General features: G+C 39.6%; 1 protein-coding gene across 13 annotated transcripts; it reads right to left on the reverse strand.

Moving 5' to 3' along the window:
• Nucleotides 1-848: 848 nt before the first annotated feature.
• On the reverse strand, nt 849-23,207 carry NMI (N-myc and STAT interactor). 13 transcript variants are annotated; one of them, XM_086352793.1, is made up of 9 exons: nt 22,952-23,207; nt 22,671-22,827; nt 12,071-12,160; nt 11,220-11,315; nt 8,577-8,739; nt 5,012-5,118; nt 4,740-4,926; nt 2,001-2,107; nt 849-1,255 (listed from the first exon to the last, which is right to left on the reverse strand). In XM_086352793.1, the coding sequence occupies exons 3-9, from the start codon at nt 12,152-12,154 to the stop codon at nt 1,070-1,072; spliced, it is 930 nt and encodes a 309-aa protein (XP_086208919.1). In that variant the 5' UTR covers nt 12,155-12,160; nt 22,671-22,827; nt 22,952-23,207; the 3' UTR covers nt 849-1,069. The 13 variants fall into 13 exon arrangements, with proteins under 13 accessions (XP_086208919.1, XP_086208938.1, XP_086208948.1 ...); XM_086352812.1 differs by having other exon boundaries at nt 22,675-22,827; nt 22,952-23,145; XM_086352822.1 differs by lacking the exons at nt 22,671-22,827; nt 22,952-23,207 and adding an exon at nt 22,870-22,908.
• Nucleotides 23,208-23,820: the final 613 nt, after the last annotated feature.

Below are 23,820 nucleotides of genomic sequence, written 5' to 3' on the forward strand. Positions count from 1 at the left end.
CACGACTGAAGTGACTTAGCGGCAGCAGCAGCATCCAGATTTATTGTCTCCTTGTTGCCCTTCAAACAGAGTTCCTGCTTCAGCGACTTGTTTACTTGTGATTACATCGTAACTCATGCTTATGTCTGGTCTGCATACCACATTCCTCAGTTTATTTCTTATCTTTCTAAATCCTGCCTGCCCCTAGTATCTTAAGCTCACTATCTCCTAAAAAGGCTTCTAGCTATTCTTAATTATTCCTAAACCCTAAGCTCAGCAAACTTCCTTTGCCATAAACATTCCCCTCACAAACAGGTCTCAGATAACAATCCTTCCCATGGTCTCAAGCTGCTGCCTACCTGCTCATCCTGGAACATTCTTTGTAAAGATCCTTGAACAAATGTCAATGGTTACTTTATAGATTATTTTTTGGGGCACAACTGCAGAAGGCTTTGTGCTTTCTCATGCTTCTCTCAAGAACAATAAGCACCTTAACATTCTTTCCAGCCAACTCAACAGAAGAAAGGAAAGAACAAGTCAGAATCACAAGACCTAACTCCTTCATCCTGGGACCGTGCCTGTGGGATGAGGAGAGGCAGTTAGGGCCATGCCTCCATTTTGTCAGTAATGCCTAACTCGGCTCCCGACACTTGAAGTTCCTTGAGAAGTCAGTAAAGTCTACAGAAATTACAAACTGCTAAATGCAACATTTCTTTGGGGAAATGTTAAGAGTCAAGTCTGCATGATGGTGGACCTAGAGCCAAAACAGACTGGAGCCCACAAGACTATTACAGAAGGAGCCAACGTGGCAGGCGGACAACTGGATGACTTGTGGTTTTTTTCAACAGACATGGCATCCAGCCACAAAATTTATGAACAAAACTTTTAATACAGTTACTGCATTTGTAAACATGCAGCACAGTTGAAAACAAAGAATTTAAAACCACAGAAATATATTTTGTATCTAAGAATAAACGAATACTAAAGAATTACATTTTTAATTTTTTTTAAGGAAAGGGACATTTATTTTTGTCAAGCACTGACAGGAAGTTGGGTTCAGAAGCTCTAACTTTCATAGGATTCCATGAGTCTATTCTTCAAAGTATGCTGTGTGAGGTTGCCCGAGGGAACATTTGACCACCTCGACTTCTCCACCTCCATTCTTCTCCCGCTGAAAGTGAATGCTAATGAAATCCTCTACAACTTCTTCATCCGTCGTCTGAAGGTCTTTCAGTCCAGTCAGAAGCACTGTCCTCTTAGATACTCCTGAAAATACCTAAGGAGGAAAATAGAAAAATAAAGGATAAATGGCAATTTTCTAAGAACTTTTAATTGCAAAACTTTACATTTTATAAGCTCTGCTCAATATTTTGGACACTACCCTAAGAGAGACAAGGGGCCTCAGGAAGATTTTTCAAGGAAGAGAATATCAGAGTTAGATGTGAGTTTCAGAAAGATAACTCTGGCAGAATTGTGACAAGTGGAGGAAAGGAAGGCCAACTCTATGGACAGAGAGACCAGTTAAAGAAGTAGTGAGAAGTGGAAGTGAAAAAACTGAGTGATTAAATGGATGTTGGAGGTGACGCTAAACCAAGAGTTAGGCATGAGTTCTAGTTTTCAGGATTGTAGACTAGGTAGATCATGATGACCTTTCAGGAACAGAAAAGATGACCTTTCTTTTAGGAACAGAAAAAAGCAGCAGTAAAGATAATGAATTCAGAGAAAATAAGAAGGGAAAACCATTTTTAATGCCCAATGATAGTAGATATATGAGAAAAATGTAGTTATGTCTTCACATACAAAAATATAGTGCCACAGTCAATTAAATAAGGTACAGTTTCACATTAAAAAGTATTCTTAAAATAGAAAAATTCATACTGTACCAAGCAGATATGAAGAGACTATTTTGATATCCCTCATAAATAAGATTCAAATGAAAACAGAATCATAACTTTTTATTTTTGTGGGGATGGGGAGTCAAGCAATTAGCTTCCAAAATGAAAGAAAAAAGATGACTTTACCTGAAACTTTTTCAAGTGTGTTTCTGTGTATGGAGAAACTGTAACTCTATGGCAGTTTTGATTTATATAAAGAGGATAGTCTTTCATTTTCAAAATCTTGTCAGCAACTAGAAATAAATTTTTAAAAATTATTTTCTTCTTTATTATAGACATTTTCTTCTTTATCATAAATATTTTTAACCAAAGGTAAAACTTCCTTCAAATAGAATGTTAAAGTAAACAGTGACTTGAGTGATTAATTTTTAAGAAACTCTGGCAGGAGGAGAAGGGGACAGCAGAGGATGAGATGGCTGGATGGCATCACCGACTCGATGGACATGAGTTTGGGTAAACTCCAGGAGTTGGGGATGGACAGGGAGGCCTGGTGTGCTGCGACTCATGGGGTCACAAAGAGTCAGACACGACTGAGCGACTGAACTGAACTGAACTGAAAGTCCCTTTTAAACAATTCACAGTACATAGTTTTGAAAAACATAAGACCAAATGATAACAAGACTTAGATAGCTCCATCTGTCTTAAACTATTAGTCAGTCAATGGACAGTGTGCTACAAAGGCCTCAGATAGACCCATCTTGAGCTACATAAAGTGGGATAACCATCTGCAAAAAGTAACCCAGCCACCCTAACAAAACACAGTATTTCCCAATCTTTCAAGAAGTATACATGAAAAATATGATTAGAATACTCTCTCTCTATCTTTAGGTGAGAGATTTATAGAAAATTACTATATTACTATGAGATATATAAAATTACTGTAACTGATACATGACATTCAGTAAACCTCTGTAATGATGTTAATCAAAGGTGGAGGGGTGCTGAATGTCATCCAGAAAACATGAATGCAAATTAAAAAAAATTCATCGGTTTTCTCCAACATAAAAAATAATCAGAATTATTTTTAGAAGCATTTTTCTCCTAGAGGGGAAACAGCTAATGTGTCAAGATTACATAAAGTTTAACAGAAACAGTTCTTAAGAATATCTGACCACTTCCTTTCTCCTCTCACCAGTCCACCTTGAATCAGCAATGTGGTACAGTGATTAAGAGTTCAGACCTTCGCTGGCGAGAACGTGGAGGAATTGGTACCCTGATACATTGCTGGTAGGAAGGCAATGGTGCAGTCACTGTGGAAAGCAGTATGGCAGTTCCTCAAACATTAAATATAGAATTACCATATTACCTAGCAATTCCAGAAAGATTTTGAAGAACATTCACCTAACCATAACTACATAACAGGACAAAGGGAGTTTGGAAATTTAAGGAAATGTCTCAATTTTTATTAAATTAATGTTCTTTATTATTTCAATTTTCTTTAAAAAGCATGTATTTTTTATTATGAAAAAACCGAATCAGGCAATGGCTTTTAATTGTATGGTTGGATTTCTATCATATGTAGTAAACCCAGGAGAAGCCCTAAGAACTAACCAGAGCAAGAGACTTTTTTTTATTGAAAATTACTTGACTTTGGACACAGTGAGGGAAGGAGAAGTTGGGAGGAATTGAGACAGTAGCACTGAAAATAAAATAGATATGTAAACTAGACAGCTAGTGGGAAGCTGCTGTATAACACAGGGAGCTCAACGTGGTGCTCTGTGACAGCCTGGGGGATGGGGTAGGGGACTGATGGGAGGTTCAAGAGGGAGGGGACATATGTATACTTATGGCTGATTCACATTGTTACATGGCAGAAGCCAACACAATATTGTAAAGCAATTATCCTCCAATTAAAAATAAATTAATAAAAAAGAAAGTCACTTGAACATATTAACAGAAGCAGCTGGAGAATCTTTTATTTTTAATCAAAATAATGTAAACCTCCCTAAGATGATTTTAAAAGTCCATTTCTACTGAAAAAGGGAACAGCTCTTCTCTCCAATACCCCCTTTTTCTTCCTGGAAACAATTCCCTCCATCTAAGAGACCCTTGTCAATGGTAAAAAGTGAGATGGAAGAGACAGTTTTATATATATACACATACATATAGATACATATGTGTGAAAGTGAAAGTCGCTCAGTCGTGTCCAACTCTTTGTGACCCCATGGACTCTATAGTCCATGGAATTCTCCAGGCCAGAATATTGGAGTGGGTAGCCTTTTCCTTCTCCAGGGGATCTTCCCGACCCAGGGATTGAACCCCGGTCTCCCGCACTGCGGGCAGATTCTTTACCATCTGACCCACTAGGGAAGCCCTACATGGTAAAGAAGCTGCCTGCAATGCGGGAGACTGGGATTCAATCCCTGGGTCGGGAAGATCCCCTGGAGACGGTAAAGGCTAACCACCCCAGTATTCTTGACTGGAGAATTCCATGGACAGAGGAGCCTGGCGGGCTACAGTCCATGGAGTCGCAAAATTTCTCTGGCACGCACCCACTGTGTGATCTTGGGTAAGCTACTTATCTTACATATGTCTTAGCTGCCTCATCATTAAAATGAATATAACACCTATATTCAGAGTTGTGCTGTGGATCAGAGGAGATGTATGTATAAAACACCTGGCTCCATGCCTGGCGGGAGATAAGAAAGCACTAACACGGAGGGACTTGTTATTTCTAATCTTATTCTTAACAGTATTCAGGAAAATCATTTTCAGGACACTACCATTTTATAAGGTTAAAAAATCCCTGTTATTATGCTGCCTAATAATTCCAAGTAAAAGAAATAGAAAAAGAAATATTTTCAGACCTGGCAGAGCATAACTTAAACGCTAGAGTACTGTTTAACTCTCTCAGTGCCGGAATACCTCCACTTTCCACAAAGGTGATGAGGGCGCTCCGGGTCTGCTTGTTATACTCCACGTACTCCACTTCTCCGCCTCCGTTGCGAGACTTAGAGAAACTCAATTCTAGCTTGTCTCTCATCTGACTTTCTGGCAGTTCATCAGGAATGTCGGTAACGTTGATTTTCATTTTAGACACTCCTACGTGAACCTGGGAAATTGTTTCATGTTCAGGAATATGGATGAGAAGTGTCCGTGCTTAATAGCATTCTAAAAAGCTTTGATCACCATGTTACCTGGAATTTGACTCCTGAATTTAATGAAACTGGGTTGGCCGTGAGCATCACATTTTCATTCTGTACCTGCACATGATGGTATTCCATTCTGATCACATTTTGGGCAACTGAAAAATAATTTGGGAAGTATTAATTTCCAGTATTTCAATACATTTTTACACATTTGGCTTAACAAAAAATAATCCTGGAGAGTTTAACTTTTAATTTTTTTTTATTTTAAAAAAGTGTTTTTTTGGTGTTGTTTATTTTTGGTGATGCTGAGTTGCGGCGAGTGGGGCTTTCTCTCTAGTTGTGGCACATTGGCTCTAGAGTATGGGCTAGGTAGCTGTGGTGCACCATGGCATGTGGTGCCCCATGGCATGTGGGGATCTTAGTTTCCAGACTAGGGATCAAAACTGCATCCCCTGCATTAGCAGGCAGGTTGTTAACCACAGGACCACCAGGGAAGTCCCCAAATTTTCTCTAATTTTCAGGGATCTTATTTTTACATTTTTCTTAGGATTTCTAAATGATAATGGTGTTGCCACCAAACGAGGATATATTAATGTCGAAATACGTCAGCAAAAAGTTACAATGTAGAAATTCTCAAGTTTAAGAGACAAGCCTGATGATCCTTTAGAAATTCAGTACAGTCAACACCCCTCCTTTCCACTGCTGACAGAATTATCAGAGAATTCCCTCAGTACATTAAAGCACAGCCAGAAATTTCTTCCAGGTTGAGTAAGCTGGGAAGACTTTTGTAGATCAGTGTCATTCTGACAATTAATCTTTTTTATCATTTCTCACTTCTTCTTAATATGTTACAAGCACCATAGAAATAAATATTTGTTCTTATCTCTGTCTTTCCCAAAGATTACATATTAAAGACCACATAGACTTAAATACCAAAGAGTGAGTCTTCATTTTTTTTTGGATGGCAGGTCATATTTAACAAAGAATTCTACTTTCACTAAAACGCTCTTGAGATCATTCATTAAAAAGTCAATAGCCTTGGTATACTGATCACAAAACTATCAAATCTAATTTATCCATGCAAATAGGAAAGGGTCAGTAACATAATTTTGCCAAAAATCATTAAAATCTAACAGCAACTATATGTCAGTTTAAAATGCATGTATGTGTTTTTTTAAACTGTGTGACATGAGAGTTTATAACACTTTGTTGATATTGGAGCTGTTTATTCTAATATGTCATGAAGACAAAAGATGCCCAATCCTGGGCTTATAAACCTCTCATGTGTTTATGACAACCAGACAGCACACCACAGCCAGAAAAAGAGAGAAACAGGGCTGGAAAACAGGGCGTCGCCATGTGGGAATTCAGATGCCTCGTACCATCATATGACTCTATCACTTGAATTATAGAGTTTTTGTTGTTGTTAATGACAACAGGCAAATAACAGAGGAGGCCAACTATAAGTAATACTTAGATGATGACCTTTCCCTCCCAATCCCCACCTCTCCCTCGCCCCCCAAACCTCCAACATCTGGTGATCTGACACAGCTGAGAGGCACTACTTGTGTTTCAACCCTTGTGACTCTGACTGTCAAAAGGCAACTCCTGTTGATTTGTGTAGGAACCCAAAGTTGTCCCAGAGGAGCAGGACGTCAGAGTCATGCCAAGGGTGGAAGCAGTGACACAGCTATCTCTGAAGAGAATCTTAATCTCAGCATCCCCAGGTAATTTCTATGTGGGATCCCAACTTTCCAAAGCCTCACTTCCATCTTTCAGTTATATCCCAGTGACCACTGCCAACAGCCAACAGGGCTCTTGCCCTCACCCTCCATCCACAGCTACAGGGGTGGAGCCAGGGTGGACAAAGAGTGTGTGCATATAGTGACCTGCCAGCATGCCTTTCTATTTATTTTCAGGCTATAGTAACTAACCAGGCATCAGGAGACATGAGTTATAATCATAGACTCCCAGTAGCTGAGCACTGGAAAGGCTTGTGAAGACTATCTGATCCCACTCATCACTTGACAAACTTGAGAACAGAGGCCCAGACGGTGGCCTGCTCAGAGGAGTAGTGGTCCAGTAGAAAGGACAAGGCTACTTGGGGTTTGGTTCGCAGCTCGGCTGTTTACCACCTGCATGGACCCTATGCAAGCAAGCTCTTGTTTCCTTAACTGAAAAATTTCTAACATGGAGCAATAATGACAACTAACATTTATTAAGTGTTTCTTATGTATCAGACACTGTGCTAAGTATTTTTTCAACACTTCTTATTTAATATTCAAAGCAACCCCATGAGGTAGGCACTGTCACAAAGCCTGCCATAAAAACTTGAGATTTATAAAGAACCCAACCCAAACTACACTTCTATAAAGAGGCAAAGCTGGAGACTTCGCTGGCCGTCCAGTGGCTACAGCTCTTTGTTCCCAATGCAGGGAGCCCAGGGTCGGTTCCGGTCAGGAAACTAGATCCCATGTGCCACACTAAGACCTGGTGCAGTCAAACAAATAAATAAAATACTGGGACTTCTCTGGTGGTCCAGCGGTTAAGAATCTGCCTTCCAACGCAGGGGACATGGGTTGGACTCCCTGTTGGGGATCTAAGATCCCACATGCCACAGGGCAACTAAGCCTACGCACTGCAACAAAGATCCCAAGTGATGCAACTACGACCCGACGCAGTCAATAAATAAATAAAGTGCTGTTTTGTTTTGTTAAAAAAAAAAAAAAGAGGCAAATCTGGCATTCAAAGCTAGATTCTCCTCATTAAGGTGTCCCCAGTTCTCAAGAGGGTTCCACACCATGGCAAACATCAGGTCCCACTCCAAGTCTTTGACTCCAGAGCTCTTTTCATTCTCATGCCTTGTGCTGCTGCTGCTGCTAAGTCGCTTCAGTCGTGTCCGACTCTGTGCGACCCCATAGTCGGAAGCCCACCAGGCTCCCCCGTCCTTGGGATTCTCCAGGCAAGAACACTGGAGTGGGTTGCCATTTCCCTCTCCAATGCATGAAAGTGAAAAGTGAAAGTGAAGTTGCTCAGTCGTATCCGACTCTTAGCGACCCCATGGACTGCAGCCTACCAGGCTCCTCCATCCATGGGATTTTCCAGGCAAGAGTACTGGAGTGGGGTGCCATTGCCTTCTCCCTCATGCCTTGTGCACTTAGGTAAATCACTTAAACATCTGTGAATCTGGTTTCTTAATGATGTAAATAGTATCTCTATCTTATTACTTTTACAGAGTCATGTGAGTATAAAATGAGATCATGTCTGTCAGAACTCTCTGCTTTGCTACCTTGAAACATTATTACTAGTATTATCATTTGCAGGTCGCAGGAGGAGTATAAAAATGCTGCTATTGGACATCACAACACGGGTTTGCTTTCTAGAGCGCTCATATTCTGCGCTAGTGATCATGTTCAAATCACTCAACATCTCAGAGTCTTGTTTTCTGGTCTGTAAAACAGGGATAATCATATCTACCTCAGGGCACCCCTGTGAGGATGAGACGAAATGATATAAAAATTCTAAAGCAATGGCCAAATATCTACAAAAACTCTTTGAAAGTCCCAGTGCTTTCTAAAGGTAACACGGTCAAGTTTTTGAACATTAGTCATACCTTCTTCTTTTTCAAAGGTAATAAGTGCTTGTCCTTTTTGCAGCTCATAAGGGACTTTTGAGCTCACTTGACATGAATAGGAGATATCTAAAAACTCGCTGTCACTCTCAGGATTCTCCACAGATGTGAACTTTATCTTTGTTTCAGGAATATCCTCATTAATCTAATTCAAACAGAAAGGTTTGATTAAAATCAACACAAGAAGTAACTTAAGTCCTTCCAATAATAATGTGATCGATCATCCAATAATTCATTTTCCACTGACATCAGAACCCCACAGAACACTGAGTGCCGTCTTATTTATTATCACTAGTAATTGCTTCTTCCCAGAAAAGTACTCAGTAATCTAGTCAAATGCTGATCCTTTAATATTATTTCACAGATGAAATTGTAAGTATATAGTCTCTCACTTTTTCTATTCAATCAATATTTAAACTGGTCAATATTGTGTGTTGTTCAGGTCTTAAGCCTACATCATTCCTGCAGAAAAGTATCTTCTAAACAACTATGCCAATAATAGGCTGTTTCACAAAGGAATCATTGCACAGTATCTTTGGTCTCCTTGCAAAGAGGTATGAAATAGACATGGGTGCATACTGCAGTTATTTTGACAGCAAACTCAGGTAATGTCATCCAAAGAGAAACTCCTAAATTCAGTTCAGTAACTTAAAATTTATCAAATTTAAATTCCCCCTTCCTCAACACCTGTCCATCAACTTTTTAACCATTCCCACAACTTAGGTTTAAAAAATGTGAAAGGACACCACTAGCAAGATTTGTAAAAAAAAAAAAAAAAAAATCTGGAGGATAAAGTTAAGTGGTTATACTTAGGTGCTGAAAATCACTAGGATGAACAGGTCTTTGTTGTTTAGTCTCTAAGTCCTGTCTGACTCTTTTTGAAACCCCTTGGACTATAGCCCACCAGACTCCTCTGTCCAAGCAAGAATACTGGAGTAGGTTGTCATTTCCTTCTCCAGGGGATCTTTCTGATCCAGGGACCAAATTCATGTCTCCTGCGTTGGTAGGCAGATTCTTTACTACTGAGCTGCCAGGGAAACCCTGAACAGACAGTACAATCACACATAAAGGCACAAATGAGTCAGGCGTTTTCATTTCTATTTCTCATGGTCATTTTACATGTTGCAAGAAAAAGTGTTATCATGAAGAGATTAGAAAGAGCCAATGAGTCATTTGGTCTAATCTGACATTTATTCTACAATTTGACATGTCACTTTGGCAGAATTTCTGATTACCGTAAGTCTGATTTCAAAACAATCTGCAGTGTGAAAAGACAGTTTCCCAATAATGGAGAAATATCCAGTATACCCAGAATTGTCAAGAGCTTTCCCCAGTGAGAGTGAGAATGCCTGCTTCTAGTCCTGAGTGCACCATGGCAGGGAGCAATGCACTCAGGGTCCCTAGACCCCAGTTTTCAGTCCTCTGTGAAGCTGATCAACTGAGCTGGCTGGGTTCCCAAGGCCCTTTTGGGTTGTAGGATTAAGTGATTCTAGCTCCGGTCTAAAAATTATGAAGGATCTTAACAGAGACTTCTCTAAACCTCACAAACACAAGAAACCTCACTTTTGATATTTAACATTCTACCCCCAACTTCAGAAATAAAAAGTGATAATGCTTTAAGTATTTTAACAATCTGGGTTTTGATGAAGAAAAAAGGAGTGAGAGCTGTCTAATTCAAACAAAGGAAAAATTAAGAAACAATTTAAATGGTGAAAATACTCTTCCAATTTTTTTTAAAACTGTGAAACTCACTTAAATTATTACTTGGATGAGGAGAGCAATGAAAGAACTTAGAAGACCAAGAATTTGATCCAAAAGTGATTGATAATGACCATCATTGGGGGCTGTGTGTTGTATTAATGTATACATGAATATTAAAACATGCATTAGCATAAATGTGTGAGTGACTGAGTGTGTGAACTCGCTCAGTCGTGTCCGATTCTTCGCGACCCTATGGGCTGTAGCCCGCCAGGCTCCTCCGTCCATGGGATTCTCCAGGCAAGAATACTGGAGTAGGTTGCCATTTCCTTCTCCAGAGGATCTTGCGGACCCAGGGATTGAACTCAGGTCTCCCACAATGCGGGCAGACTCTTTACCATCTGAGCCACCAGGGAATCCCAGCATAAATGTACAGCAAGATGAAATTTTACAGAGAGATCACGCACCTGTGACCAGCAACCAGATCAATCATCAGAACAAGACGAACAACTCAGAAGCCCTCTGGGGTTCCCTTCCAGTTTCTACCTGCCTCTAACAGTAAACACCATACTAACTTCTAACACTGTGCTTTTGTGCTCTACTTAAGTCAAAGCATATGGTATGCCCTCTTTTTTCTTTTTTGGCTCAACACTGTGTCTATGAAATTCATCCATATTATTGCATATAGTTATTGCCTGTTCATTTTCATTGCTGTGCAGTATTCCATTATGTGAATACACCCCAATTTATAAATTCATTCTACTATGGAGGGAGAGTTGAGTGGTTTTCAGTTTGGAGCTGTTGCAAACAATGGTGACATGAATGATCATAATGTCTTAGAAATGACTTCTGTATCATTAAATTTCTTTTTCTGAAAAAAAAATAGCATCTGTTAAAAATGAGATACAAAAATAATTAAAGGGGTACCTGGGAGGTCCTGGTGATCTCCTGTAACTCAGCTTCAAGTTTTTGGATCTCCTCCTTTAACTGAATATTTTCCTTTGTAATTTCACTAATTAATTTCTAAAAAATAAAATAACAGTCCAAATTTAAAGAGCCTCAACCTCATTTTCCAAATGAGTTAAAGAAGCAAAATTTCTCTCTCTGAACAAGGCAAAGAAAGAACATTAGATAGTCTCAGAATAAATATGATCACATGAATAAACATTTATATAATGTTATACATCATTATCTGTTGATTTTCCTACCACTGCCAATGATTATTATCTCTATCATACAAACAAGGAAACCACCTTTCGTGCTAGACCAAGGTCACAGAAATGTTTATAGTAGAGCAAGGATTGAGACCCATGGCTTCTGAATCTTAGCTCAGTGCTCTACCAACTCGTTCCTAGCTATTTGTGACTCCAACATGAATTTTAAATTGCACCATAATTGTGGACATATGTTAGTCTGGGGCAATTAAAGATTTTTTTTCCACAGTATAGCTTAGGTAGTTTAAAGCATAGCCTCCATTCCATCTTGGGTCTGATCATATAATTGTTAACAAAGCTCTTAACTTCTAGGTGCAAGTCAAAGAAATGAGAGGAAGTGAAAAAGCAGTTAATGTGAGTTGCGTAAGAGAAAGAATAGAAATGTGATTCTTCTTGTCAGTCTTGAATACTAGAAGTAAAAAAAAAAAAAAACAAAAACTGAAAACCCTAATATCCTCCCAAATTCAAGCTAATGTTAGACAAAGACATATGAAACATGCCTCACTGCAAAACCAACAGATATAAGTCAATTTTTAATAGTACTCAGTAATTTTTCCTTTTTACCTGGTTTTGTTTATCTTTCATAATTTCTTCAGCTTGCTCACATTCCTTAAGAACTTGTTCTTTGTTATCTTCATCAGCTGCCATGACTCCCTAATTATTATAAAAAATAAATACTTCACAAACTAGTATAGCCACTATGGAGAAGTGTGTGGAGATTCCTTAAAAAACTGGAAATAGAACTGCCATAAGACCCAGTAATCCCACTGCTGGGCATACACACTGAGGAAACCAGAATTGAAAGAGACATGTATACTCCAGTGTTCATTGCAGCACTGTTTACAAAAGCCAGGACTTGGAAGCAACCTAGATGTCCCTCAGCAGACGAATGGATAAGAAAGCTGTGGTGTATATACACAATGGAGTATTACTCAGCTATTAAAAAGAATGCATTTTAATCAGTTCTAATGAGGTGGATGAAACTGGAGCCTATTATACAGAGTGAAGTAAGTCAGAAAGAAAAACATCAATACAGTACATTAACGCATATATATGGAATTTAGAAAGATGGTAACGATGACCCTATATGTGAGACAGCAAAAGAGACACAGATGTAAAGAACAGACTTTTGGACTCTGTGGGAGAAGGCGAGGGTGGGATGATTTGAGAGAATAGCATTGAAACATATATATTATCATATGTGAAACAGATCACCAGTCCAGGTTTGATGCATGAGACAGGGTGCTCAGGGCTGGTACACTGAGATGACCCTGAGGGATGGGATGGGGAGGGAGGTGGGAGGGGGGTTCAGGATGGGGAACACATGTTGATTCATGTGAATGTATGGCAAAAACCACCACAATCTCGTAAAGTAATTAGCCTCCAATTAAAATAAATAAATACTTCAAAAATGGTACATACACACAAAGTCAAGAAGAACAAATATCTTTTACCCTTTTATGGATAAATCATCTCTTCTTTGCTATATCTTTTCCCCTACCACCAAAGTCTTTATTATCATGTGAATTATATTCAAACAAATTCTGTATTTAAAATAACTTTCACATCTATAAATATTTAAAAGGTTCTAAAAATCCTTTGCATTTCAATACCATAATAAAACAATAGGTATTAACATTCCTTTGTAGTTCTCATCTCAATCATGATATGACGCTCCATTTTTTTTTATGATTTTATTTTATTATTATTATTTTTTTTAATTAAAAAAATTTCAGGTATACACATGCTCCCCATCCTGAACCCTCCTCCCTCCCCCCTCCCCATACCATCCCCCTGGGCCGTCCCAGCGCACCAGCCCCAAGCATCCAGCATCGTGCACTGAACCTGGACTGGCATCTCGTTTCATACATGACATTTCACATGTTTCAATGCCATTCTCCCAAATCTTCCCACCCTCTCTCTCTCCCACAGAGTCCATAAGACTGTTCTACACATCAGTGTCTCTTTTGCTGTCTCGTATATAGGGTTATCGTTACCATCTTTCTAAATTCCATATATATGCGTTAGTATACTGTATTTATGTTTTTCCTTCTGGCTTACTTCACTCTGTATAATAGGCTCCAGTTTCATCCACCTCATTAGAACTGATTCAAATGTATTCTTTTTAATGGCTGAGTAATACTCCATTGTGTATATGTACCACAGCTTTCTTATCCATTCATCTGCTGATGGACATCTAGGTTGCTTCCATGTCCTGGCTATTATAAACACTGCTGCGATGAACATTGGGGTACACGTGTCTCTTTCCCTTCTGGTTTCCTCAGTGTGTATGCCCAGCAGTGGGATTGCTGGATCATAAGGCAGTTCTATTTCCAGTTTTTTAAGGAATCTCCACACTGTTCTCCATAGTGGCTGTACTAGTTTGCATTCCCACCAACAGTGTAAGAGGGTTCCCTTTTCTCCACACCCTCTCCAGCATTTATTATTTGTAGACTTTTGGATCGCAGCCATTCTGACTGGTGTGAAATGGTACCTCATAGTGGTTTTGATTTGCATTTCTCTGATAATGAGTGATGTTGAGCATCTTTTCATGTGTTTGTTAGCCATCTGTATGTCTTCTTTGGAGAAATGTCTATTTAGATCTTTGGCCCATTTTTTGATTGGGTCATTTATTCTTCTGGAGTTGAGCTGTAGGAGTTGCTTGTATATTTTTGAAATTAGTTGTTTGTCGGTTGCTTCATTTGCTATTATTTTCTCCCATTCTGAAGGCTGTCTTTTCACCTTGCTAATAGTTTCCTTTGATGTGCAGAAGCTTTTAAGTTTAATTAGGTCCAATTTGTTTATTTTTGCTTTTATTTCCAATATTCTGGGAGGTGGGTCATAGAGGATCTTGCTGTGATGTATGTCAGAGAGTGTTTTGCCTATGTTCTCCTCTAGGAGTTTTATAGTTTCTGGTCTTACGTTGAGATCTTTAATCCATTTTGAGTTTATTTTTGTATATGGTGTTAGAAAGTGTTCTAGTTTCATTCTTTTACAAGTGGTTGACCAGATTTCCCAGCACCACTTGTTAAAGAGATTGTCTTTAATCCACTGTATATTCTTGCCTCCTTTGTCAAAGATAAGGTGTCCATATGTGCGTGGATTTATCTCTGGGCTTTCTATTTTGTTCCATTGATCAATATTTCTGTCTTTGTGCCAGTACCATACTGTCTTGATAACTGTGGCTTTGTAGTAGAGCCTGAAGTCAGGTAGGTTGATTCCTCCAGTTCCATTCTTCTTTCTCAAGATCGCTTTGGCTATTCGAGGTTTTTTGTATTTCCATACAAATTGTGAAATTATTTGTTCTAGCTCTGTGAAGAATACTGTTGGTAGCTTGATAGGGATTGCATTGAATCTATAAATTGCTTTGGGTAGTATACTCATTTTCACTATATTGATTCTTCCAATCCATGAACATGGTTTATTTCTCCATCTATTAGTGTCCTCTTTGATTTCTTTCACCAGTGTTTTATAGTTTTCTATATATAGGTCTTTAGTTTCTTTAGGTAGATATATTCCTAAGTATTTTATTCTTTTCATTGCAATGGTGAATGGAATTGTTTCCTCTACATAGAAAACCCTAAAGACTCCACCAGAAAATTACTAGAACTAATCAATGATTATAGTAAAGTTGCAGGATATAAAATCAACACACAGAAATCCCTTGCATTCCTATACACTAATAATGAGAAAACAGAAAGAGAAATTAAGGAAACAATTCCATTCACCATTGCGACGCTCCATTTTAAAAGACTATTATTTCAGTCCTCTAGACTTTTTCCAAAGGCTTTAATTTAAATATTTAATTCTCCTTATTATACTCCAAGAATGTAACAGAGTGAAAATATCTCCAAACACCTTTCCTCTATGATAACAGAGGTTTTCATAAAACTTCCCCTGAGTTCATACACTTGAACATGAAAAAAAAAATTCATATTTATTGCTAAAAATCTCTGATTAAAATGGCATTGTCTTCAAATATGAATATAGGCAACAGGTCACATGGTATTTGCAACACCCGTGACAAAAGTCACCAGGGCATGTGCCTCAATTACTGAAGCCCTTGTGCCCTAGAGTCCATGCTCTGCAGCAAGAGAACCCAGCACAATGAGAAGCCCAAGCCCTGCAACTAGAGTAGCCCTCCCTCACCACACCCAGAGAAAAGCCCTCACAGCAACGAAGACCCAGCGAAGATCATAATAATACAGTCTTATAATCAACTGTAGTATACCGGTAAAGTAGAAAGTGAAGTAAAGTGTTGGTCGCTCAGTGTCCGACTCTGCGACCCCATGGACTGTAGCCCACCAGGCTCCTCTATCCATGGGATTCTCAGGCAAGAATACTGGAGTGAGTTGCCATGCCCTTCTCCAGGAGATCTTCCTGACCTAAGGATCGAACCCCAGCCTCTTGGGTCTCCTGCATTGGCAGGCAGGTTCTTTACCACTAGCGCCACCTGGGAAGGTATCAGTATACTGGTATACATTACTAAATTAAAAATTTGCTTTTTAAATAACACTGATAATCATATTTCAATATAATTGGTTTCCTATATAATTCTCTGTATTTTCTTTTAGACTGCTTAAAATACTTTTTGAGAAAAGCTCATAGGCTTTATCAGACTGGCATCAAAAGAGTAAAAAGTCTTGCCTGCATATGAATTTACCTAAATGAGGAAGTCCCAGATCAAACATGACACAAGGAATATCACAACTATTTTTACTGTTTTAGAAGCATATTAATAATGTGTCTATCAACACAATCTTCCAAGATTTCAACTGACTAAATTCTCACTATTCCTATAGAACAAACAGAAAAGACAGGTATTCCTCTTTAAAAATACAATAGAAGATTAGCAAAAAATTAATTATGGCTTAGTTTACTCAGTGTGAACCCAAGCAGTGTCCAAAAAATGGGTCATATGGTAATTCTACTTTCAATTTTTTGAGGATTTTCCATAACTATTTCCCATAGTGAATGCACCAATTTACACATTCACATCAGGAGTGCACAAGGGTTCCCTTTTCTCCACATCCTCATAGCATTTGTTAACTCTTGTCTTTTTGATGATGGCCATTCCAATAGATGTAAGGTGTTATCTCACTGGGATTTCAATTTACCTTGCACTAGTGATTAGTAATGTTGAGCATCTTTTCATGTTCCTATAGATCTATCATATACCTTCTTTGGAGAAATGTCTTTTTAAGTCCTTTTGCCCAGTTTTTAATTGAGTTATTTTATATTTTGGTATTGAGTTTCATGAGTTCTTTATATATTTTGGATATTAACCCCTTATCAGATATACTGTAGCTTCCCCTGTGGCTCAGCAGGTAAAGAATCCACCTGCAATGCAGGAGATGCAGGAGACACAGTTTTGATCCCTGATCAAAACAGTCCCTTGGAGAAGGAAATGGCAGCCCACTCCAATGGACTGGATTTTCCTGCCTGGAAAATTCCATGCACGGAGGAGCCTGGCGGGCTACAGTCAAAAGGGTGGCCAAGAGTCTGACATGAAAGCACTGTACATATACATACATCAGATACATGGTTTGGAAATATTTTTTCCCATTTCATAGGCTGTCTTTTTACATTGTTTATGGTTTCTTTTACTGCACAGAAGCTGTTTAGTTTAATATGGTCCTGTAACTTCACAACTTCACTTCTGGAAATATACCCAAAGGAAAAGAAAATCCTAACTTGAAAAGACTTCTGTATCCCCCGTTCATTGCAGCATTATTTATAATAGCCAAGACATGGAAACAACCTACGTGTCCATTAGTGGATGAATGAATAAACAAAGTGTTGTGTGTATGTGTGTCTATATATATATATATATATATATAGTGATTATATACATTGTGATATTATTCAGCCATAAAAAAATGAGGAAATTCTACCATTTGCAACAACATGGATGGACCTTGAAGGCATGATGTTAAGTCAGACAGAAAAAGACAAATATTGTATGATCTCATATATAGAGTCTAAAAAAAAAAAAAAAAAAACCGAAACCAAATAAAACTCATAGAAGAAAAAGACCAGATTTGTGCTTACCAGAGGTAGAGGGTGGTATGGAGGGTGATTTGGAGGAAAGTGGTCAAAAGCTACAAACTTCCAGTTATAAGATAAATAAGTAGTAGGTATGTAATGTACATCATGATGACTGTAGCTAACACTGCTATGATACATAAGGAAGTTGTTAAGAGAGTAAATCCTGAGTTCTTATCACAAGGAGAAATTTTTTTCTGTCTTTTTTTTTATTGTATCTATATTACAAGATGGATGTTAGCAGAACCTAATACGGTAATCATTTCATAATATGTGTGAGTCAAGCCATCATGCTATAAACTTGTACAGTGGTGTATGTCAATTATTTTTCAGTAACACCAGAAAAAGAAAAAAAGAAGCATCAGCAGTCATGAAGCACCTAGATCTTGGCTTCTAATCTATTTTCCAATGAAAGGATCTCCTTTGAGCAAAAAGGAGCCCTCAAAATGGCAGGAATACACAAGATGAGCACAGAGGCTCCCAGTGGCCAAAGGTACATAAACATGATTTATCAAGTAAGTAAAAATGTGGAGGACAATAGGAGCCAGGTTCTTCATTGTCAGAGAAGGTGACTGTAAATATGGAAAGGGAGAAAAATAGAATTAATGCTATGAAATGGAACTGGAGATATCAGTATAACCTCATGATTTCTGATGGATTGATAGGAAAATACAGAAATTTAAATATAGGTATAAGTGTGCATACATGTGATATTTCCCAGTTCTGTCTGCTAAAAGGGCCTGGAAACAAAGACAATAGCAATGAGCACATTTAGCATCCAGAAATTGGTTTCTAATACCATTCTCAGCTACCAGGAACCAAGGCTATTCAGAGAAATGGCCGTTTCTAGAACTGGGACAGGAAAGGTATAAGACAAGCATCTTATGATGCCAGAAAGCAAAAAGTGCTCAAAGAATGATGAGAATATGTCACAAGAACGGAGTCCAGCTTGAGGGGGTTCTTACTGGAAAAATTTGGGTAAATTGATTAAGCATAGAGATAAATGACAGTAATAATTAAATCCACTTAGTACTAAAACAGATAGATTGATATTTTCATGAAAAAAGGACCATTTAAGTAGCTTAAAATACTTGCCCACAAGTACTGCTAACCAAATTCAAGTGCAATCTCAATCACTTAGGTGTTTTGAGTACTCACCAGTTCTGGCACTCACCAGCTCTGCAGGAGATCAACAACTTCAGTAGGGGTAACTATCAGCATGCCCTTTTGCACTGAACATATCAAGCTGATTTTCAAGAATATAAGCACCACAAGGGCAGTGATTTTTGTTTTGTTCTCAAAAGTATGCCCTACTTCATCCAGAACGATACTGGAACAGTACCAAAAGAATGCTAGGAACATAGTTTGTACTCAAGAAATGATATCTTTAAATTGTGTTAAAGTTTCCTTACACTAAGCAACCTGTTCTTGAACTTCACATAAGTAGAATAATTTAGCATGTATCCTTTTATATGTGCTAAAGTTTTAAACTCAACATGTTTTGGGGATTTGTTCATGTTATTGCATGTATTAGTAGCTTATCCCTTTTTATTGCTGTGTAGTATTCCTTGCATGGATAGTTCACACTTGGTTTATCCATTCTCCTGGTGGTGGGTATTTGGTTGTTTTCAGTTTGGGCGTCACTATGAAGAAAGCTTCTTAAAGCAAAACAATAACAAAAGAAATACTTCCCAAAAAAACACTTATTAATTTCAAAGGGGAACGGAGTAAATTTTAGTGAAGAAGCCAGGCAGACGCCACTATAATGAAGTAGTCAAAGTAAATAATGAGATACATCCAAATTATCTGACATATGATAGGCCCACCAAGAACACAGCAAGACTTCTGTGATATTCCTGCCAAAGATGCATCAGCTGAATCTAAGAATGAGGAAACAGGAAACACACTGACCTGTTCTCTTCAAAAGTGTTAAGCACATGAAAGCCAAGTAAAGACTGAGAAACTGTCCCAGACAGGAGGCTAAAGATACATCGTAACTAAACACCAGGCATAATTCTTAACTCTGTTTGCTATACACTATGTAACAGGGACAACTGGCAAAATTCAAACTAGATTGAAGGATTAGATGGCATTAATGTACCTATATTAATTTTCTGATCTTGATCGCTGTATTGTAGTTATGTAAAGAACACCTTTTCTTTTTTTTTTCTTACAGGAAATAAATACTCAAGACTTCCAGGTTAATGGGTCATGATACCTACACTCAAATAACTCAAGAAAAAGAAAAGTTGTTACTTGTAACTTTTCTGTAAGTTTGAAAGGGTTCAAAAAAAATTTTTTAAGATACATATTAGTAGTTGTTACTGCATCAACAACTGCAGAGTCTTTACAACCGTATTCATCCCAGATCTTACACAATTTAACCCCAACTAGTCTTTCATGCATTGGAGAAGGAAATGGCAACCCACTCCAGTGTTCTTGCCTGGAGAATCCCAGGGATGGGGGAGCCTGGTGGGCTGCCGTCTATGGGGTTGCACAGAGTTGGACACGACTGAAGTGACAGCAGCAGCAGTCTAACTAGAAGACTAGAAGAAGGTAGAAGCAATGGCACCCCACTCCAGTACTCTTCCCTGGAAAATCCCATGGATGGAGGAGCCTGGTAGGCTGTAGTCCATGGGGTCGCTAAGAGTCGGGCACGACTGAGCGACTTCACTTTCACTTTTCACTTTCATGCACTGGAGAGGGAAATGGCAACCCACTCCAGTATTCTTGCCTGGAGAATCCCAGGGACAGAGGAGCCTACTGGGCTGCCGTGTATGGGGTCGAACAGAGTCGGACACGACTGAAGCGACTTAGCAGTAGCAGTCCTACTTTGGCCACCTCATGCAAAGAGTTGATTCATTGGAAAAGACTCTGATGCTGGGAGGGACTGGGGGCAGGAGAAGGGGACGACGGAGGATGAGATGGCTGGATGGCACCACCGGCTCAATGGACGTGAATTTGAGTGAACTCCGGAGTTGGTGATGGACAGGGAGGCCTGGCGTGCTGCAGTTCATGGGGTCGCAAAGAGTCAGACATGACAGAGCGACTGAAGTGAACTGAACTGAGTCTTATTTAGACAACTCCTGGACCAGGTTCCTTAACCATACTGAACAATCTAAGGGTTTCTCTTCTCCCTCATGTCCCTCAATGTCACATCCTCCCTCCCCTGCCAACCTTAATTTCCACTTAGTGAAATCCTACTGTTCTTCAATGTCCATCCCAAATCCCCCCCTCCCCACCCAAGTTCTTGAAGTCGTTTCTGATTCCCCCAGATGATGTTACTTCTCCCCCATCACCTCTTTTGGGGAGCTTTATTTGTGTACTTGTGTCATTTTCCATGGCAAGATGGTCATGACCTTGAGGCCAGGGACTACATTCCCTCTTCCTTGTATCCATTCAGAGAGCGAGTTCACATACTGAAAACACTTAATGTTTATAGGACTGCCTGGTATCTTGACTCAGGTATTTGCTCAGCCCCGGACACCTGGGGCATGCAGTGTTCTATGCAATGTTCTCATTACATTTCCAGAAAGCAGAAACTGCAACGTTCTTTAACTGCTTTTTTAAGTCTATTCTTAAATGCTTGTAATAAAAGCTCTCCATAATACATTTAACTCATATAAATGGTCTACTACATCATATTCCCAGAACTTGTTACAGCATATCTAGTATCTGGATACTTTCCCTCCTTGACGAATGGGATGTATAGTAATAGCTTTCCTTTTATGCACTCAAAGGTAGGCAAAATAATGGCCCTTTTAAAGAGGTCCACATCCTAGCCCCCATAGTCTGTGAAAATGTTGGGTTATGCTGCAAAGGAGAACTAAGGTTATAGACTGAATTAAGGTTGCTAATTTACAGCTGACTTTATAATATAAAGCTCTTCCTGGATTATTGGTGGGGAAAAATGTAATCACCGGGGTCCTTCTTCAAAGTGAAAGAGGAAGGCAGAAGAGCAGAATCAGAGTGAGACGTGACAAGGGAAAAATAGTCAGAGAGATGCAATGCTGTTGGTTTTGAAGATGGAGAAAGGGCACCACTGAGCCAAAGGAGATGAGCAATCTATAGAAGCAGAAAAGACGAGAAAACAGGTTCACACCACTAGTCTCCAGAAAGGCAGGCAGAGCAGCTGACACCTTGATTTTAACCTAGCGACGCCCACCCAGACTTATACTGAATTTTTTTTTTTTTTTTTTTTTGGTGGTAATTTGGCCAGGTTGCAGGGCATGTAGGACCTTAGCTCCTCAACCAGAGATCAAACCCACGACCTCTGGAATGGAAACACAAAGTCTAACCACTGGACAGCCAGGGAAATCCCCCATACATAATTTTAAGATAAATCTGTAGCTTTTAAGGTTTTACTGAGTCCATGGTAATTTATTATGGCAGCAAATGAAAAAAACAGTACAAATCACCTCCACCTGTTCACCACCTATTTCCCTAACATATTCACTGTGGTGCCAGGACTGATAGAGGCAAAGCTTCCCTTACGCATGCCTGGCAGCAAAAACAAGGAAATGAGGCAAAGGCAGGAAAAAAGGAGGTGGAGATGCAGACACGATTGCTTCTTGTTGTTTTTTACCTTATGTATGCCGCATAGATAGGGGAACACCACATTCTGTTTTGGATGTCTCTTTAAATAAAATCCCTGTATGTTCTGAAAAATCAGGTACGACTGCCAAACCCTGCGCCTGCCAAGAGACTAAATCTCCCTAAGGAATCTGTTTTCCTAAGAACTTTCTCCAGAGACACTACAGAAACGGTGGGGAAACACAAACCATTTTAAGTTTCAATTTCCTAAATGAAGCAAAGCAAAGGAGACGGGGTCAGAGGCCTGGACTGCAGGCAGAAAGCCCCGCGGGCAGGGGGCAGCCGCGCCCCCTCGGCGGCTAGGTGGTCCCCACGACCTCGGCAGCGGGCAGCGACGGAGGGCGGCGCAGGGGAGGAGGGCGCAGAGCCAACGACCCCCCCACTCTCCGCCAGGCGTCCCCACCAACCCTCAACCCTCCCGGAGGTCCCCGGCCCCGCGGAGCCCGCCTTGTCGCCACTCACGGCCTCTCCAGCCCGGGCCCACTAGGAGCAGGAACGGCAGCGCGGGAAGGGGTCGCCCACTCACGCGCCTCGGCCGGCCGAGCGCCGCGCCCAGGTTCCCGGAAACCTCGCTGGCAGCGCGGGTAGTCGCTGGAACCCTCGGGGCCTGGCTGGGGCTCCCTTGTCCGGAAGCGCCTTCAGCCTTTTTCAAATGGATGGCTCGCGGATCAACAGTTTGCTTCCTTTTAAAAAAAAAGAAAGAAAGAATAAAAGAAGAAAACTACCAAAGGATGAGTTTCTTTCAGTCTAGTCACTGGTCGAATACCAAACCGGGTTCTCCAATGATTAGTCACCAACAAGTTATACCTATTTTCACTTTCGATTTTTAAAATGTGTTGGTTTTGGTTTTGTTTGGAGGAAATCTACTCCCAAAGTATTCCTGAAGTTTCCATAAACACTCATTTTAGGACATGTTTTAAAAATCACTCCTTCGGACTTGTATCCCAGGACGTGTTCTTGGAAAAATGGACAGAAACCAAATAAAGCCAAGTGGCAGTCTCTCTTCAGACAGTAACTCTCACTGTAATCTGTTGGTCACTATAACCTTAATCCACAAATCCTCGCAGCCAGCACAAGGTCTACTTTTGTGTGTTTCTTTTGTAACTTCGCAGGAAATTGGAAAAGTGTGGTGTTCAGCTGATTTCTGTGATCCATGTCCCTTGAAACTTTTCTTATAATCTTTGGCATTATTGTGAAGCTTGTAAACAAATATTTCACTAGGTGTGATCTTTTTCTTTGAAATGGAAAACATCTGGTTTATTTCGAAAATGGCAGTGTTTCTGAATCCTACATAGAGAACCACCCCACAGCTGCACTTACTGTAAATAGGTCAGGGAGCTGATGCATGAAAATAACTTCTAGACAGAAATTCCAGTTGATAGGGCTGTATAGTCATATGTAAAACTGACATATTATCTGATAAAAGATTAACCAAAATCAAATTCCTTTATATCAAGAATATTGATGGCAATCTAGTTTGCGTTGGGCTTCCTAACTGAAAAAAATAAAGTGGTGTGTAGACACTTGTGCTACCCAGTCAAAAGAGCAACAAAATGCTACTTGATACAGCTTGAGAATTACCTCTGGTCCCCCTTAGAATTTTATTTTTTATTTTATTTTTGGCTGCACTGTGAAGCTTGTGGGATATGAGTTCCCTGACCAGGAATTGAACATGG

Source organism: Bos grunniens, chromosome 2 (genome assembly GCF_055505025.1).
Source record: "Bos grunniens cultivar Pamir isolate PY7600 chromosome 2, Bosgru_T2T1.0, whole genome shotgun sequence".
NCBI lineage: Eukaryota > Metazoa > Chordata > Mammalia > Artiodactyla > Bovidae > Bos > Bos grunniens.